At 43.7% G+C, this 20,097-nt stretch overlaps 1 protein-coding gene across 20 annotated transcripts in view; it reads left to right on the top strand.

Annotated features, from left to right (window-relative positions):
• The window catches only part of ANK2 (ankyrin 2), a 732,820-nt gene that overhangs the window by 328,702 nt on the left and 384,021 nt on the right, over positions 1 to 20,097 (top strand). For 4 of the 20 annotated variants that reach the window (XM_069743811.1, XM_069743791.1, XM_069743788.1 and 1 more), the window contains exon 1: positions 5,661 to 5,939. The exons of 14 other annotated variants lie outside the window; for them this stretch is intronic. In XM_069743811.1, coding sequence (XP_069599912.1) covers positions 5,799 to 5,939 — 141 coding nt within the window. In that variant the 5' untranslated portion in view covers positions 5,661 to 5,798. Of the gene's footprint in view, positions 1 to 5,029; positions 5,940 to 20,097 lie in introns of those variants that run through there. 2 more of the 20 variants (XM_069743823.1, XM_069743818.1) reach the window with 2 other exon arrangements.

Raw genomic sequence — 20,097 nt, 5'->3', positions numbered from 1 at the left:
GCGGCCATGTTGCCGGCGGACTGTGCCCGTCGCTGATTGGTCGTGGCAATGGTCGTGGGCGTTTTGCCACAACCAATCAGCGACTTGGATTTCCATGACAGACAGAGGCCGCGACCAATAAATATCTGTGACAGACAGAAAGGCAGACAGACGGAAGTGACCCTTAGACAATTATATAGTAGATACAGGGGAGATGACATACAGGTATATACAGGAGATGACATACAGGTATCTATCTATATAATCGTCTAAGGGGTACTTCCGTCTGTTTGTCTGTCACGGAAATCCCACGTCGCTGATTGGTTGCGGCCGCGACCAATCAGCGACGGGCACAGTCTGGCCGCGAATTCGCCCTTCCCTACTCCCCTCCAGTCACTGCCCCCTCCCTACTTTCCTCCAGTCAGTGCTCCCATAGCGGTTTAGCAGTCCGTTAAATGGACTGCGTTACACTGCGGCATAATGCGGTGTAACGCAGTCTGTTAACGCTGCTATTAACCATGTGTGACCAACTTTTTACTATTGATGCTGCCTATGTAGCATCAATAGTAAAAAGATATAATGTTACAAACAATAAAAAAATAAAAATTCATTATATTCTCACCTTCCGGCGCCTTTCCCGCGCCTCGCGGTGCTCCAGTCCCAAGAATGCATTGCGGCAATGACCGGAGCTGACGTAGCGGTATCGCGAGACCGCTACATCATCACGTGTTATTGCCGCAATGCATTACTGGGAATGGCGCATTGCGAGGAGCATTGCTAAACGCCTGGCCTGGATCTGGGGGCCACCAGAAGGTGATTATATAACTATTTTTTATTTTAATTATTTTTTTAACAGGGATATGGTGCCCACATTGCTATATACTACGTGGGCTATGTTATATACTACATGGGCTGTGTCATATACTACGTGGCTGTGCTATATACTACGTGGGCTGTTATATACTACGTGGCTGTGTTACATACTACGTGGCCTGTGTTATATACTGCGTGGACTGTGCTATATACTACATGGGCTGTGGTATATACTACATGGGCTGTGTTATATACTGCTTGGCTGTGTTATATACTGCGTGGGCTGTGCTATATACTACGTGACTGTGTTATATACTACGTGGTCTGTGTTATATACTACGTGGGCTGTTATATACTACGTGGTTGTGCTATATACTACGTGGGCTGTGTTATATACTGCATGGCTGTGCAATATACTACATGGCTATGTTACATACTACGTGGCTGTTATATACTACGTGGCCTGTATTATATACTGCATGGGCTGTGCTATATACTACGTGGGCTGTGGTATATACTGCTTGGGCTGTGTTATATACTGCTTGGGCTGTGTTATATACTGCGTGGGCTGTGCTATATACTACATGGCTGTGTTATATACTGTGTGGGCTGTGTTATATACTGCATTTGCTGTGTTATATACTGCGTGGGCTGTGATATATATTATGTGGGCTGTGTTATATACTACGTGGCTGTGTTATATACTATGTGGCTGCTATATACTACGTGGCTGTGCTATATACTACGTGGGCTGTGTTATATCCTGCATGGTCTGTGTAATATACTGCGTGGGCTGTGTTATATACTACATAGTAACATAGTAACATAGTTAGTAAGGCCGAAAAAAGACATTTGTCCATCCAGTTCAGCCTATATTCCATCATAATAAATCCCCATATCTACGTCCTTCTACAGAACCTAATAATTGTATGATACAATATTGTTCTGCTCCAGGAAGACATCCAGGCCTCTCTTGAACCCCTCGACTGAGTTCGCCATCACCACCTCCTCAGGCAAGCAATTCCAGATTCTCACTGCCCTAACAGTAAAGAATCCTCTTCTATGTTGGTGGAAAAACCTTCTCTCCTCCAGACGCAAAGAATGCCCCCTTGTGCCCGTCACCTTCCTTGGTATAAACAGATCCTCAGCGAGATATTTGTATTGTCCCCTTATATACTTATACATGGTTATTAGATCGCCCCTCAGTCGTCTTTTTTCTAGACTAAATAATCCTAATTTCGCTAATCTATCTGGGTATTGTAGTTCTCCCATCCCCTTTATTAATTTTGTTGCCCTCCTTTGTACTCTCTCTAGTTCCATTATATCCTTCCTGAGCACCGGTGCCCAAAACTGGACACAGTACTCCATGTGCGGTCTAACTAGGGATTTGTACAGAGGCAGTATAATGCTCTCATCATGTGTATCCAGACCTCTTTTAATGCACCCCATGATCCTGTTTGCCTTGGCAGCTGCTGCCTGGCACTGGCTGCTCCAGGTAAGTTTATCATTAACTAGGATCCCCAAGTCCTTCTCCCTGTCAGATTTACCCAGTGGTTTCCCATTCAGTGTGTAATGGTGATATTGATTCCTTCTTCCCATGTGTATAACCTTACATTTATCATTGTTAAACCTCATCTGCCACCTTTCAGCCCAAGTTTCCAACTTATCCAGATCCATCTGTAGCAGAATACTATCTTCTCTTGTATTAACTGCTTTACATAGTTTTGTATCATCTGCAAATATCGATATTTTACTGTGTAAACCTTCTACCAGATCATTAATGAATATGTTGAAGAGAACAGGTCCCAATACCGACCCCTGCGGTACCCCACTGGTCACAGCGACCCAGTTAGAGACTATACCATTTATAACCACCCTCTGCTTTCTTTCACTAAGCCAGTTATTAACCCATTTACACACATTTTCCCCCAGACCAAGCATTCTCATTTTGTGTACCAACCTCTTGTGCGGCACGGTATCAAACGCTTTGGAAAAATCGAGATATACCACGTCCAATGACTCACCGTGGTCTAGCCTATAGCTTACCTCTTCATAAAAACTGATTAGATTGGTTTGACAGGAGCGATTTCTCATAAACCCATGCTGATATGGAGTTAAACAGTTATTCTCATTGAGATAATCCAGAATAACATCCCTCAGAAACCCTTCAAATATTTTACCAACAATAGAGGTTAGACTTACTGGCCTATAATTTCCAGGTTCACTTTTAGAGCCCTTTTTGAATATTGGCACCACAATAGCACCACTACGTCTCTGTGCTATATACTACGTCTCTGTGCTATATACTACGTGGGCTGGGCAATATACTATGTGGCTGTGCTATATATTACGTGGCTGTGTTATATACCAAGTGGGCTGTGTTATATACTATGTGGGCTGTGTTATGTACTACCCGGGCTGTGTTATATACTCTCGCCTTGACTACTGCAACCTCCTGCTCTGTGGCCTCCCCTCTAACACTCTTGCACCCCTACAAACTGTTCTATACTCTGCTGCCCGACTAGTCCACCTGTCCCCCCTCTATTCCCCGGCCTCTCCCCTCTGTCAATCCCTTCAATTGCTCCCCATTGCCCAGAGACTCCAGTACAAAACCCTAACCATGACGTACAAAGCCATCCACAACGTGTCTCCATACATCTGTGACCTCGTCTCCCGGTACTTACCTACACGCAACCTCCGATCCTCACAAGATCTCCTTCTCTACTCCCCTCTTATCTACTCTTCCCACAATCGTATACAAGATTTCTCTCGCGTATCACCCCTACTCTGGAACCCTCTACCACAACACATCAGACTCTCGCTTACCATCGAAACCTTCAAAAAGAACCTGGAGACCCACCACTTCCAACAAGCCTACATCCTCATTATTGTTATTATTATTATTTATTATAGCGCCATTTATTCCATGCCACTTTACATGTGATAAGGGATATGCATAATAATAAACAAGTACAATAATCTTAAGAAATACAAGTCTTGACTGGTACAAGAGGAGAGAGGGCTCACAATCTACAAGGGATGGGTGAGGATACAGTAGGTGAGAATTGTCCAGTGTTGTCTATGGGCAGAACTGCCATCAGACTCCTGGCAGCGGCTTATCTCCGCACTGAACAAAAGAATTGGCCCTTGAAATTCAATAGGCCGAATCCTTCTCTACCTCTGCATCATTATGCTGGGGAGAGTCAAAAGGTCTCATAAATATTAGATGGTCAGCACATCCAGGTGTGATTGTCTAGTTATGTCTGCTTATCAAATGTGCGTAAAGGAGTTAAAGAAAATCCATTAGCAGGTGTTTGCTATTTAATCTGAGAGCAGCATAATATAGGGCAAGAGAGCCTGATTCCAGTGATGCGTCACTTATTAAGCTGTGTTGTAGTTTCCATAAAATCAGTGTTTTATCAGCAGGAGATTATCACTGGAGGACTAGGTTTCACGTGCAAGTCAGTCCAGCTAATCTGTGTAACTCTGCCCCCACCCATGACTGGCAGTGCTGACAGTCTACAGTGTGTACACAGGACTCTGCCAATGAGGAGTGTGGGTGGGGTGATACACAGCACAGCATTTAGGCTACGTTCAGATTAGCGTTTCCCGACGCTGCGTCGGGAAACGCAGCGGCGACGCACGCGTCATGCGCCCCTATGTTTTACATGGGGGACGCATGCGTTTTTCTTGTTGCGTTTTCCGACACGTGCGTCGTTTTTGACGCTAGCGTCGGACGCAAGAAAATGCAACAAGTTGCATTTTTCTTGCGTCCGATTTCGTCAAAAAAACGACGCACGCGTCGCAAAACGCAGCGTTTTTGCGTGCGTTTGCACGCGTTTTTTCGTGCGTTGCGTCGCCGACGCAGCGGCGCGCAACGCTAATCTGAACGTAGCCTTAGACCACTGCTACGTTTACAACAGCGAAAACAGGGATAATATTAAAAGTACAACAAACAGTGCAGCCAGTGATATGTCTCTGGAATCAGGCTCTCTACCCCTACATCATGCAGCTCTCAGATTACATAGCAACAACCTGCAGATAGATTCCTTTTAAAGGTCCCATTACTTTAGCCTTTATCTTCTGCCCACTTCGTGCCCAAGTAGGGCATTTCATTGATGCCCTAGTGTAGAAAGCTCTGAGCTTGTGACAGATCTACTTGAAGGAAAACGCATTAAACGCTAGTGTGTTCCATCGTGTATCAGCTTGTTTCCCAAGGAGGGGGATTAGAGCAGGTGATCATCTGGTGGGGTCCGGAATGTCGGATGTCTGTGTATTCCTGCTTACTGCATGCAGACTCACGCTTGCTGTAAGCCACTGGGTACCGATGAGGCCATATGAATATTCAGAGAGCGGCTTATTGCTGGTTCACCCTTGTGTCTGAGCAGTCTGAGGTCAGAGGCAGGTGGACCAGCTCCCAGCTGCAATAATGGAATTAAGCAGAGACCAGAAGCGCAAGAACAGAGGGAAGGCAGCATGTCATGTGCTCAATCCGAGGCAGTCCTAGCAGCAGCAGCAGCAGCAAGGCATAAGTCAGACTGCACCATTTTTATTCCTACTCTGCTATGAGGTGCTTGTGGAATGTAAAGGAGATCTTCCTCCCCTGCTGACTTCTCGGAGGTGGCCTGTTCCTGGCTGGATTGCAGGGTCCCTGAGGAGTAAAGGGTGGACTGTCCGCTGGTCTGAAGCTCGCATTCATGTAGTCAGTGACGACCTGGGAGCTGCCAATGTGATCGATCAGATCCCGTGCTCTTCTGCTCCCCATCTTGCCTGTGTCTTGTCATTGACACCTGCTAGGTGTTAGGTGTACCTGTTTCTCCAAATGCTCCCTCGTCTTATGGGTCCTGCAGCATATGGACACAAGCTGCCATTTAGCTGAGGATTGGAGGATTACAGTGGAAAGTTCTGGTTTACGGCCAGAGATTTAGTAGGAGAGGAAAAAAAAACTGGATTTTTATTCCTGTGGTTGAAGCGGAGTCCTTGAAGCTGGTTCTTTCCTCCTCAAAATGGCTCATGCTGCTGCATCTATTAAAAAAGTCCGAGATCTGGAACTGCCTCCCATTGATGAGAAAGAGAGGGAGAAAGAGAGGGAAAAAGAGAGGAGACGGCGTAAGATCGCTAGGGATCGCATAGAACGGAAACGTAAGGTATGAAGACTTCCTCTATTGAGCCACCCAGGAATGCCTGTGTCACCCCTGTCATATCCGTGTGCTGTCTGTGGTAGAGCCTGTCCCCATCATACTGCATCTCCGCAGTCACCTCATTGGGACTTTATGGGTCTGTTTTATTCATAGGGTCATGTATACATTAATATTCATGGAGTATGTCAATCTGTTGCTGGATGTGGATTCCTCCCTTGTAGAGATGCAGGGCTTTCCTGCATCAGTGAATCCTTGGTGCAGACCCCACCTTGCTCATGTGTGCCCACCATGCTATTGCAGAGCAGCTGTAGGGATACACCTTGCATCGATACATGGGCTGCGGATACTAATGCGGCTTTGGATTGGCACGTCTGGGTGGGTTTTCGAAGCATGTTATGCAGGGGATGTTCCGCTGCCGTTACGCTTTGCAGGGAGAGTCCAATGATTATGGACAGGAAAGCGACCTGTAAGTGATCAGATTCCTCGGGGTGGCTTCAGAGGGATGTAAAATGGTTGGGCTGCAGTTTAGGTTCATACAGCTGTACGCAATGATCAGATGCCAGCCTCTTACTAGACGAATGGTGCACCAGCAGTCAATTATTGATGCTGCTGCCATCCCCGCAGTACCGAACTTCACTGTTACTGGGATTACGGAAATTAATATGTGACATTTTTTATCCATGAAACATTCCATTTTGTGCAGTGTAGTCTGTGGACTCCTAGCATTTGGTGGCCAACCTGACACAGTAGTACAGCATTTCCTAATCACTTCTCTGGAAGGAGTTTCTTGGTATAATATGAGTAGGGCAAAACCAAGGAAATAAACTGGAGCATGAGTTGGTATATGTGTAAGGTATAATATGACTACGGGGATTGGAAGATGGACAATGGTCGGGTGGTGGGATTGCACTCAGACTCCAATGAAGCACCAATATGACACATGCCCACTGGAGCCGTCAGTAAATCTGGTGATCCTTGGAGATTTCTAGCACTTGACTTCAGTGACCGCATACTATAATTATTATTCTAAGATAGAATGGCAGAAACGTCCATGAAATTGTAGAAATATCTGTGCAGATCTACAGTGCGACCTGGTCGGTTTGTTGGTAGAGGGCCGACCAATGTACTTACATGTCTACATAACATGACAGGGGATTGATTTAGGTGGAATTTCCCTTTAAGTATCCTTTTTCTTCAGTAGAGTAGGCCAACGGAGAGCTCCCTGCCCTGTCATATAGGAGAATGATCGCTGCCATGTCTTCCGGTCAGACGTAGTAATACATTTCTGCTGTCCAATTTACTCATCGGAGATCTTTAGGATTTGGTGCCTCAAGGGAATACGGTAGTTATTGGCAGAAGGAGGGCGATATTGGCAGGGTCCCATCTGCTCAGTAGGAATTTCCTCACTTACTGATTGGTAGCTCCATGATGATCTATGTACAGTCCATTTAGGAAGGCTATGAAATGAGGCAAATAGATTTTCAGTACCTTGGTCCGTGTCCCCCGGCCAGAGCTCTGCCTAAGGCTACGTTCACATTTGCGGTGCATCGGGCGCAACCGCGGCGACACATGCGCCATGCGCCCCTATATTTAACATGGGGATGCATGGACATGCGTTTTGTTGCATTTTGTGACGCATGCGTTTTTTTGGCGCAAGCGTCAGGGCGCAGAGGATGCTGCTTGTTGCATTTTTTTGCGCTATAAAAATGAACGCATGTGTCACAAAACGCAGCGTTTTGCATGCGTTTTTGTGTGCGTTGTGCGTTGAGTCGCCGACGCAGCACGCAACAACGCAAATGTGAACGTAGCCTAACCTCCTATCCTCCTATCTGCAACATCCCCTGCGCCTCTTTTGATTTTTAAGTCACTGCGAAGTCAGACATGGATCTTACAGCAACGTAATGACGTTCCAGCAGGCTACTAGTCAGCAAAGGTGACAACAATGTTGCAGGTAGTAAAAGGTTTGCAGTGCTCAAGTTATGTGATCAGGGTCCTGCAAATCATTTTGCTGAACTGTACTTACCGTACTACCTTTCACATTTTAGCTTCTACATCAAAGCAAATGTAGCCAAAAATTATGTGTAATAATCATTCTCGTTGATTCATGTTTAAAGGGATCTTGTCACCAGGTTTTCCCAGTATAAAGTACTGTCACCACCTTTACCACGTGTTTTTCACAGTATGCTAGGAAGATAAATGAGTATCCAATCCCCTCTGCATACCCCCCAAAATATCTTTTATAATATCCCCCCATACATCGTGTTCCTCTCTGGTCTTGATCTGGGCGCCTCCTCTCTGGTCACAAATGCCGTCCTCCCTCCCTTCTTTATGTGGATAATGAATCCTACGTCACCAACACAGTATCCCCCAATCACGCTCCTACACAGACGTACTTTGCTCTACCCTGCTGAGATAGGAGCGAAGTGCGCCTGCGCAGGAGTGCAATTGGGGAACACTGTGTTGTTGACGTAGGATGCATCATCCACATAAAGAAGGGAAGGAGGGCGGTGTTTGCGACCAGAGAGCAGATGCCAGATTAAAACCAGAGCCCTCATCGGACTGGACCGTGCCATGTGGGGGCATTATAAAAGATATTTTTGGGGGTATTTAAAGGGAGTTGGAGAATCATATAGATCTTACTAGAATAATGTAAAACAGGTGGTAAAGGTGTTGGCAGGAAGTAGAATGTCATGAAGAGAAACCTGCCTTAGTTGGTCTGGCATAAGAAATTATTGGTTAACCCCTCTGTGACCTTAGACGTACTATCCCGTCGAGGTGCCCTGGGCTTATCTGACCCTGGACGGGATAGTACGTCATAGCCGATCGGCCGCGCTCACGGGGGGAGCGCGGCCGATCGCGGCCGGGTGTCAGCTGCTTATCGCAGCTGACATCCGGCACTATGTGCCAGGAGCGGTCACGGACCGCCCCCGGCACATTAACCCCTGGCACACCGCGATCAAAGATGATCGCGATGTGCCGGCGGTGCAGGGAAGCACCGCGCAGGGAGGGGGCTCCCTGCGGGCTTCCCTGAGCCCCCCGCAGCAACGCGATGTGATCGCGTTGCTGCGAGGGTCTCCTCACCTCCCTCCCTGCTCGAGCCCCGGATCCAAGATGGCCGCGGATCCGGGTCCTGCAGGGAGGGAGGTGGCTTCACAGAGCCTGCTTAGAGCAGGCACTGTGAAGGCTGCAGCGCTGCATGTCAGATCAGTGATCTGACAGAGTGCTGTGCAAACTGTCAGATCACTGATCTGTGATGTCCCCCCCTGGGAAAAAGTAAAAAAGTAAAAAAAAAATTTTCCAAATGTGTAAAAAAAATAAAAAAAAATATTCCAAAATAATGAAAAAAAAAAAAAAAATATTATTCCCATAAATACATTTCTTCATCTAAATAAAAAAAAAAAACCAATAAAAGTACACATATTTAGTATCGCCGCGTCCGTAACGACCCGACCTATAAAACTGTCCCACTTGTTAACCCCTTCAGTAAACACCGTAAGAAAAAAAAAAAAAACGAGGCAAAAAACAACGCTTTATTATCATACCGCCGAACAAAAAGTGGAATAACACGCGATCAAAAGGACAGATATAAATAACCATGGTACCGCTGAAAGCGTCATATTGTCCTGCAAAAAAAGAGCCGCCATACAGCATCATCAGCAAAAAAATAAAAAAGTTATAGTCCTGAGAATAAAGCGATGCAAAAATAATTATTTTTTCTGTAAAATAGTTTTTATCGTATAAAAGCACCAAACCATAAAAAAATGATATAAATGAGGTATCGCTGTAATCGTACTGACCCGAAGAATAAAACTGATTCATCAATTTTACCAAACGCGGAACGGTATAAACGCCTCCCCCAATAGAAATTCATGAATAGCTGGCTTTTGGTCATTCTTCCTCACAAAAATCGGAATAAAAAGCGATAAAAAAAGTCACGTGCCCAAAAATGTTTTCAATAAAAACGTCAACTCGTCCCGCAAAAAACAAGACCTCACATGACTCTGTGGACCAAAATATGGAAAAATTATAGCTCTCAAAATGTGGTATTGCAAAAAATATTTTTTGCAATAAAAAGGGTCTTTCAGTGTGTGACGGCTGCCAATCATAAAAATCCGCTAAAAAACTCGCTATAAAAGTAAATCAAACCCCCCTTCATCACCCCCTTAGTTAGGGAAAAATAAAAAAAAATGTATTTATTTCCATTTTCCCATTAGGGCTAGGGTTAGGGTTAGGGTTAGGGCTAGGGTTAGGGCTAGGGTTAGGGCTAGGGTTAGGGCTAGGGTTAGGGCTAGGGCTAGGGTTAGGGCTAGGGTTAGGGTTAGGTTTAGGGTTAGGGCTAGGGTTAGGGCTAGGGTTAGGGCTAGGGTTAGGGTTAGGGTTAGGGCTAGGGTTAGGGCTAGGGTTAGGGTTAGGGCTAGGGTTAGGGCTAGGGTTAGGGTTAGGGTTAGGGTTGGGGCTACAGTTAGGGTTGGGGCTAAAGTTAGGGTTAGGGTTTAGATTACATTTACAGTTGGGAATAGGGTTGGGATTAGGGTTAGGGGTGTGTCAGGGTTAGAGGTGTGGTTAGGGTTACCGTTGGAATTAGGGTTAGGGGTGTGTTTAGATTAGGGTTTCAGTTATAATTGGGGGGTTTCCACTGTTTCGGCACATCAGGGGCTCTCCAAACACGACATGGCGTCCGATCTCAATTCCAGCCATTTCTGCGTTGAAAAAGTAAAACAGTGCTCCTTCCCTTCCGAGCTCTCCTGTGTGCCCAAACAGGGGTTTACCCCAACATATGGGGTATCAGCGTACTCAGGACAAATTGGACAACAACTTTTGTGGACCAATTTCTCCTGTTACCCTTGGGAAAATACAAAACTGGGGGCTAAAAAATAATTTTTGTGGGAAAACAAAAAGATTTTTTATTTTCACGGCTCTGCGTTATAAACTGTAGTGAAACACTTGGGGGTTCAAAGTTCTCACAACACATCTAGATAAGTTCATTGAGGGGTCTAGTTTCCAATATGGGGTCACTTGTGGGGGGTTTCTACTGTTTAGGTACATTAGGGGCTCTGCAAACGCAATGTGACGCCTGCAGACCAATCCATCTAAGTCTGCATTCCAAATGATGCTCCTTCCCTTCCGAGCCCTCCCATGCGCCCAAACGGTGGTTCCCCCCCACATATCGGGTATCAGCGTACTCAGGACAAATTGGACAACAACATTTAGGGTCCAATTTCTCCTGCTAACCTTGGAAAAATAGAAAACTGGGGGCTAAAATATAATTTTTGTGGAAAAAAAAATATTTTTTATTTGCATGGCTCTGCGTTATAAACTGTAGTGAAATACTTGGGGGTTCAAAGCTCTCACAACACATCAAGATGAGTTCCTTAGGGGGTCTACTTTCCAAAATGGTGTCACTTGTGGGGGGTTTCTACTGTTTAGGTACATTAGGGGCTCTGCAAACGCAATGTGACGCCTGCAGACCATTCCATCTAAGTCTGCATTCCAAATGGCGCTCCTTCCCTTCCGAACCCTCCCATGCGCCCAAACGGTGGTTCCCCCCCCACATATGGGGTATCAGCGTACTCAGGACAAATTGGACAACAACTTTTGGGGTCCAATTTCTCCTGTTACCCTAGGGAAAATACAAAACTGGGGGCTAAAAAATAATTTTTGTGGGAAAAAAATTTTGTTTTATTTTTATGGCTCTGCATTATAAACTTCTGTGAAGCCCTTGGTGGGTCAAAGTGCTCACCACACATCCAGATAAGTTCCTTAGGGGGTCTACTTTCCAAAATGGTGTCACTTGTGGGGGGTTTCAATGTTTAGGCACATCAGTGGCTCTCCAAACGCAACATGGCGTCCCATCTCAATTCCTGTCAATTTTGCATTGAAAAGTCAAACGGCGCTCCTTCCCTTCCGAGCTCTCCCATGCGCCCAAACAGTGGTTTACTGCCACATATGGGGTATCAGCGTACTCGGGACAAATTGGACAACAACTTTTGAGGTCCAATTTCTTCTCTTACCCTTGGAAAAATAAAAAATTGGGGACAAAAATATAATTTTTGTGAAAAAATATGATTTTTTATTTTTACGGTTCTGCATTATAAACTTCTGTGAAGCACTTGGTGGGTCAAAGTGCTCACCACACATCCAGATAAGTTCCTTAGGGGGTCTACTTTCCAAAATGGTGTCACTTGTGGGGGGTTTCAATGTTTAGGCACATCAGTGGCTCTCCAAACGCAACATGGCGTCCCATCTCAATTCCTGTCAATTTTGCATTGAAAAGTCAAATAGCGCTCCTTCCCTTCCGAGCTCTCCCATGCGCCCAAACAGTGGTTTACTGCCACATATGGGGTATCAGCGTACTCAGGACAAATTGGACAACAACTTTTTGGGTCCAATTTCTCCTGTTACCCTTGGTAAAATAAAACAAATTGGAGCTGAAGTAAATTTTTTGTGTAAAAAAGTTAAATGTTCATTTTTATTTAAACATTCCAAAAATTCCTATTAAACACCTGAAGGGTTAATAAACTTCTTGAATGTGGTTTTGAGCACCTTGAGGGGTGCAGTTTTTAGAATGGTGTCACACTTGGGCATTTTCTATCATATAGACCCCTCAAAATGACTTCAAATGAGACGTGGTCCCTAAAAAAAAATGGTGTTGTAAAAATGAGAAATTGCTGGTCAACTTTTAACCCTTATAACTCCCTAACAAAAAAAAAAATTGGTTCCAAAATTGTGCTGATGTAAAGGAGACATGTGGGAAATGTTACTTATTAAGTATTTTGTGTGACATATCTCTGTGATTTAATTGCATAAAAATTCAAAGTTTGAAAATTGCGAAATTTTCAAAATTTTCGCCAAATTTCCGTTTTTTTCACAAATAAACGCAGGTACTATCAAAGAAATTTTACCACTATCATGAAGTACAATATGTTACGAGAAAACAATGTCAGAATCACCAGGATCCGTTGAAGCGTTTCGGAGTTATAACCTCATAAAGGGACAGTGGTCAGAATTGTAAAAATTGGCCTGGTCATTAACGTGCAAACCACCCTTGGGGGTAAAGGGGTTAATAGCCATTGTCATGGAAAAATGTCAAATCTAACCATTCATTGCATTGGATCTTTCAAATGAATGGCTAATCATGTAATAAAAAGGTACAGTAAGGTCTCCTAAAATCACAGGTGCTCAATGTTAGCGCCTCTCTCTCTGACAGTATGAGATAGGAATCCCTACTTTATGAGCTCCAAATAGCATCTTATTGACTTGGGTAACACATACTTTTTGTTTCGTTTTCTTACTCTAGTAAATAGATTTTCCTTGACGTTGACAAAAATTGAAAGATAATATCAGCAGGGACTGATCTGATTCCTGAAACGTAGGAGGAGCAGTAATATGCGTATTGTCTTTGAATGATCTGACATTGCATTTCTGAACTAGCGTGCTATGATGCATAACCAGCCAAAACATGCATTTGTGAGAGGTTGCTGATGAAGGACGAGTTTTATAGTATCATATTTCATATTAATTCCTTGAAAGGAGTATCCGGGACTTGATCAAAAATAAAAAAATTTAACTACGCAGTAACAAGGAGGTAATTGCAGCTCACCGGCCTGTGGTGCACGGCGATGTTCTTTATGGGCACAGACCACTGCTGCTGGGGATTCAGAGGCCTCTGCTGACGTCACAGCTACAGAGCAGAGGTTTAGAGGCTTCTCTTCTGTGTAAATCAAGTTTATTAAAGCATAACATGTAGAAATCACACCTATCCTCAAAAAGACATCCCTTGACCCAAGCGCTATGTCCAGCTATCGCCCCAAATCTTTGCTCCCATTTGCATCCAAACTCCTTGAGCAGCACGTCCATGCTGAACTTTCCTCTCACTTTGCATTTAACTCTCTCTTTGACAACCTACAATCTGGCTTCCTTCCCCACCATTCCACTGAGACTGCCCTGACCAAAATTACTAACGACTTACTTACAGCCAAAGCTAGCAGACAATTCTCTATACTCCTCTTTCTAGACCTGTCCTCTGCCTTCGACCCAGTTGACCACTGTCTCCTACTGCAGATCCTCTCTTCCTTTGGTGTCAAAGACCTTGCCCTATCTTGGATCTCCTCATACCTTATCAACTGCACATTTAGCGTTTCCTACTCCCATACTACCTCTTCATCTTGTCCCCTCTCTGTTGGTGTCCCTCAAGGCTCGGTCCTTGGGCCCTTACTCTTCTCAATCTATACACTCGGCCTGGGACAACTCGTAAGGTCCTATGGCTTCCAGTACCATCTATATGCTGATGACACTCAGATCTACCTCTCTGCTCCAGATGTCACCTCTCTGCTCTCCAGAATCTGTATGTGTCTATCAGCCATATCCTCCTTCTCCTCTCGCTTCCTCAAGCTCAATGTGGACAAATCTGAACTAATTATCTTTCCTCCATCTCACATATCTTCCCTACCTGATCTATCAAAATAAATGAAATCACACTTTCCCCTGTCCCCAAAATCCGCTGCATCGGAGTAACCCTGGACTCTGCCCTGTCCTTCAAACTGCACATCCAAGCTCTCGCCACCTCCTGTCGCTTCCAGCTCAAAAATATTTCCAGAATCCGTTTTTTCCTCAACCCTCACTCTACCAAAATGCTCGTGCATGCCCTAATCATCTCCCGCCTCGACTACTGCAACATCCTCCTCTGTGGCCTACCTTCTAACACTCTCGAACCCTTCCAGTCCGTTCTTAACTCTGCTGCCTGACTAATTAATCTCTCTCCTCGCTACACTCCTGCTTCCCCTCTTTGCAAATTCCTTCACTGGCTCCCAATTTCCCAGTGTATCCAGCGTTTAAACTACTAACACTGACCTACAAAGCCATTCATAACCTTTCTCCTCTGTATATTTCCACACTAATCTCTCAATATCTTCCCTCACGTAATCTCCAGTCCTCCCAAGACCTCCTTCTCTCCTCTACACTTATTCGCTCCTCACCCAATCGCCTCCAGGACTTCTCACGAATATCCCCATCCTCTGGAATTCTGTGCCCCAACATATCCGGTTATCCACCACTTTTGGATCCTTCAAAAGAAACCTGAAATCCCATCTCTTCAAAGAAGCTTACAGCCTGTAATGACCACACGGCCACCTCAACACCATCAGAGCTACTGCAACCCTCGACCTATTGTCTCCTTCCCCATAATCCTGTAGAATGTAAACCCACAAGGGCAGGGTCCTCGCTCCTCTGTATCAGTCTGTCATTGTTAGTTTTGTTTACTGTAAGAGATATTTGTATTTTGATATAACCCCTTCTCATGTACAGCACCATGGAATTAATGACGCTATATAAATAATAATAATACAGTAATTTATAATAACAAGAATATTATATATTGCTTATGCACTGTTTGAAATTTAGTAATACATCAATTCCACAAAATTCCACAGATTTGTACTCAATCAAATGTTGTCGCAATATCTATTTGTTGATATTGAGTGCTAGTGACAAGAAAATCAATAAAAAGGTTTTTGGAAACACCTTACAGCATTGTTGTATTAATTATTCAAAAGAAATAGAGAAAATAAAGTCTAGATTGGAAAAAGAAGTAACCAAAGAAAAGCGGGAAGAAGAAAGGGGAAGAGGATAGGATGGTGGAATGGGGTATGTGGGATAGGAAACACGAATGTTAAATCTCTCAATCGAACTTGCCCATGCCCCCTAACCAGTAGGAGGGGGGGTGAAATCTGGTGCGATGTATCTGACTCCAAACAGACAGGATGGACCAGAGGTGTACCATCCCCACCACGGGCACTGTAGATTTAATCATGGGAATAAATAAGTACCGTAAGGAGGTAAGTAAGTTAGGATGTTGACAGCCAGAGGTCTAATTCTGGAGTCTCCTGTTATAATGAGGTGGTCTAGGAGCAACATGGAACGAGCTCTGAAGGATGTGGTAACTGTACTGACCGCAGTCCCTAAGCTCAACACAACACTAGAAGTAGCCGTGGGATGCTCCTAACTCTCCCTATGCACCTCGTCACAGCCTAAGAGCTAACTACCCCTAAAGATAGAAGCAAGAAAGCTATCTTGCCTCAGAGAAAATCCCCAAAGGATAGATTAGCCCCCCACAAATAATGACTGTGAGTGGAGAGGGCAAAGACATACACAGAATGAAACCAGGATGAGCACAGGAGGCCAGTCTAGCTAAATAGATAGGACAGGATGGAATACTGTGCGGTCAGTATAAAACACTACAAAATATCCACACAGAGTTTACAAAAATCTCCACACCTGACTAAAGGTGTGGAGGGTAAATCTGCTTCCCAGAGCTTCCAGCAAGACAGAATTAATTCATACTGATAAGCTGGACAAACATAGAAAGCACAGAACGGATAAGTCCACAATCTATGGACAGAAAAGAGCAAGCAAAAACTTAGCTTTGCAGAACTGGTCAGGATAACAGGGAAATCCAAAGAGATGTGAATCCAACCAGGAACCATTTACAAGTGGCACTGGCTGAAGGTAAGAGCCAGGCCTAAATAGCAGAGCAGAAGAGACGATAAGTGGAGGCAGCTGATGACAGCTAACTCCAAGGAGCAGCCATACCACTAGAAACCACAAGAGGGAGCCCAAGAGCAGAACTCACAAAAGTGCCACTTACAACCACCGGAGGGAGCCCAAGAGCGGAATTCACAACAGGCTCCCTAAATACGATTCAGGGAGCCTATGTGTTATAAGTTTTATCAGGATCTCCCGTTATCTGGCCTATCATTTGTTCCATTCTGTAAATGTCGTTGATTTCAGCAACAAATTCAGAGCGTAATGGAAATATCTCGTTTCCAAAATTGAGGAATCAAATTCCTGACGGCAGTGAGGAAGTGCCTAAGCAGACTCTTCTTGAACCGAGATATTGATAAATCACATAAGGACAGCAAAGCTAAGTCTACTGTGGGTTGGATCTGTGAGATGGATAATTTATTGTAAAGTTCAAAAACCGCTAGCCACAGTTTGGTGGACAGTCCCACCAAATATGTATATTAGAGGCTTCTCTTCTGCTCCACTCTGCTGACAGGGATTCAGTATCCTTTGCTGACATCACAGCTACAGAGTGAAGGCTTCTGCTGACGGGGTGGGATTTCCAACGTCATTCTGATTGACAGTCTTATCCCTGAAGCCTAATTTGGGGAGGTCGGCTGTCAATCAGAATGACGTCAGAAGTCCCTCCTCGTTGCATCAGTAGAGGCAGTCTGTGACCGCTCTGTGCCGTGGAAGAACGGCGCTGTGCACAACAGGCAGGTAAGCTACAATTACCTGCCTGTTAGTACTTAGGCACATTTTATGTTTTTCCATAAATTCCAGATATACCCTTTAACAACTTTATGATGTACATTTTTCTCATAGGTTGAAAAGGAATGTGTGAAGCAGGCTCAGGATCTGAAACTGCTACATACGAGGCAAACGCTGACTGTGTTTCATAAGCATCATCTACCTGCAACTACAGCAGCTAGAGCTTTCTCCGTTCACTGTAATTCAACAACTTAAAGTATAACTGTTGTATACATTTTTAATTCGTAGATCCCTTGTATACTTGAAAATAGGCAACTTTGTAATAAATCATATCTGAGAAATCTGCTTCTTTCTCCTCCAGGACTGATCATTCATTTTCAAAATGCTCATTTCACAGGTAAAATCTGTATTCAGTGAAGACAGATTGTCACATTACTGATATAGGAGATGACACTTGTTAGGCTGCAGTCACACTAGCAGTATTTGGTCAGTATTTTACATCAGTATTTGTAAGCCAAAACCAGGGGTGATAAATGCAGAAGTGGTGCATATGTTTCTATTATACTTTTCCTCTATTTGTTCCACTCCTGGTTTTGGCTTACAAATACTGATGTAAAATACTGACCAAATACTGCTAGTGTGACGGCAGCCTTACTGGTAAGATTCTATGCAAATGGAAGAAGGGAGGAGCTCTGCCTCTAGCGCCTCTCTCCGCCCTCTACATAGGAGGTGACAGCTGCTACTGATAAGATTCTATCTTAATAATGGGAAAGTCTGTCTTCACTGAATACAGATTTTACCATTGAATTGAAAATTGTGAAAAAGAATGATCAGTCATGGAGGAGAAAGAAGTAGATTTCTATAACAAGATATATTAGTTACTCATGTTCATGGGTACTATTGATTTATGAAGAAGAAATTATAATAACAGTTACTTTTTAAATATAATTTCCTTGTGTCCAAAGTTTCTGATCTATCAAAATAACAATCATTAAATGATAAAAGAAATAAAAATGCATCTGGTTGAAACCAGAAGTTTACATACACTATATAAAAAGACACATATGCATGTTTTCCTCAATATCTGACATGAAATCAGAATAAACTTTTCCTGTTTTAGGTCAATTAGAATTACAATAATTATTAATATGGTAATTAAAGGAAGTTAAAGTTTTGGCGGAAATGGGTCTTCCAAATGGACAATGACCCTAAGCATACTGCCAAAATGGTAACAAAGTGGCTTAAGGATAACAAACTCAATGTTTAGGTGTGGCCTTCACAAAGCGCTGATCTCAGTCACTTTTGAAAATCTATGGGAAAAGCTGTAGGTGCGAGCAAGGCGACCTACAAACCTGGATCAGTTACACCTGTTTTGTCAGGAGAAATGGGCCCAAATTCCAACCAACTATTGTGAGAAGCTTGTAGAAGGATATCCCAAATGTTTGACCCAAGTCATTTAGTTTATGGGCAATGAAACCAAATACTAATGAAGTGTATGTAAACTTTTGACTTTGCAGTAAGTAATAAAAATGCCTTAAACCATTCTCTCTTATTATTCTGGCAAATATTAATAATTATGGTAATCCATCTTGAGACAGTATAGGAGTCTCTAGATGGTGCTTTGTTGGAGAATTGGGTGGAAGTTTACGAGCTGTGGGACATTTACAGCTCTGCTTCTTGGGAAACATAGCCTAGAGGGAGAGCCTGCATGAAGTTCATGATGTAAGCAATAAAACACCATGAGATTGGCTGCAGGCGGATCAAGGGGAGTTAAAAATTAACATAAACATAACAGAGTGTTTTATTATTTATTTTTTTGTGGCCAGAAAACTCTTGGAAAGTGCTGTATATTGTTTCAAATACTAAATGAAATGTCTCCTGGAAGGTTATCAGTATTGCCAATGTGCTGGCTCGTTGCCAGTAAGTATCAGGAATTATGTCTTGATTCTGTTGAATCTAATTATACTTTCTACTGGATTCATAATATCTAGGCCAATATATCTTTGTCAAATTGATTTATTAACTGACTACTTATCCATGGAAGCATTCGTCCCCGTAATGTACGTATTCAGTGTTATCACTTTCCTCCATTCCTTCATTTTCTGTAGGGGTGCATTACTATGTATAGTTATATGCCATCAGAACATTATACAGTATTTCAGTGCGGGCGCTTTTTCTGTCTGTGGTGTGATGCCAGTCCTGTGACTTCTGAGTTCTGCTCTTGAGTCATTGAGGGTCTAATGCAGTGAAGGGTAGAAAATTGGTGAATATGGATCCAAGCATCAGTATTGAAGTCATACTGTATAGAATGATGGCCATTGGTTGGCAGTAGTTGGTGGAAATACTACAGCTCACATTCCTCTCTGTACAAAAAATACTTCCTCTCTCCATGCCCTTAGATATTGATTGTCGTGGACAACTCAGTATGACGAGGAGGCCTCTCAATGTTATTTGGCATCAGAGGTCATGTGATGAATGCCACCCAGGCATATGACCCAGATCCAGCTCTCTCTAAATAGCTGTTAGGGGGCAGCTAGTCACCAATCTTGCCGAGCGACCAAGTGGACTGGCTAATAGCCCTCGTTTATTAGACAGCGTGATATCCAGCATCTATATTAATCCTTGTTGTATCTTGTTAACCCTTCAAGGTCCAAAGTGTGTCGCACTGTGTCAGATTGGTTTGTCTGCTGTCAATGATATATTGGAGGTTGATTTACTAGTATTGGAGTACATTGTAAAGAATTATCAGCCATTTTCAGGTTGATCAGAAGCAGAACCTAATCCTTCCATCTTTCTGCTCATTATATAATAATGCCCCCGTTTCCTGTCGCACACCAAGAACTTTTATCTCTGCTAATATCACCCAGAATAATTGGTGGTAAAGTCATAGGTGAAT

Source organism: Ranitomeya imitator, chromosome 1 (genome assembly GCF_032444005.1).
Source record: "Ranitomeya imitator isolate aRanImi1 chromosome 1, aRanImi1.pri, whole genome shotgun sequence".
Lineage (NCBI taxonomy): Eukaryota > Metazoa > Chordata > Amphibia > Anura > Dendrobatidae > Ranitomeya > Ranitomeya imitator.
Note: the sequence above shows the minus strand (reverse complement) of the source record. Positions and strands in the feature narration are given on the sequence as shown.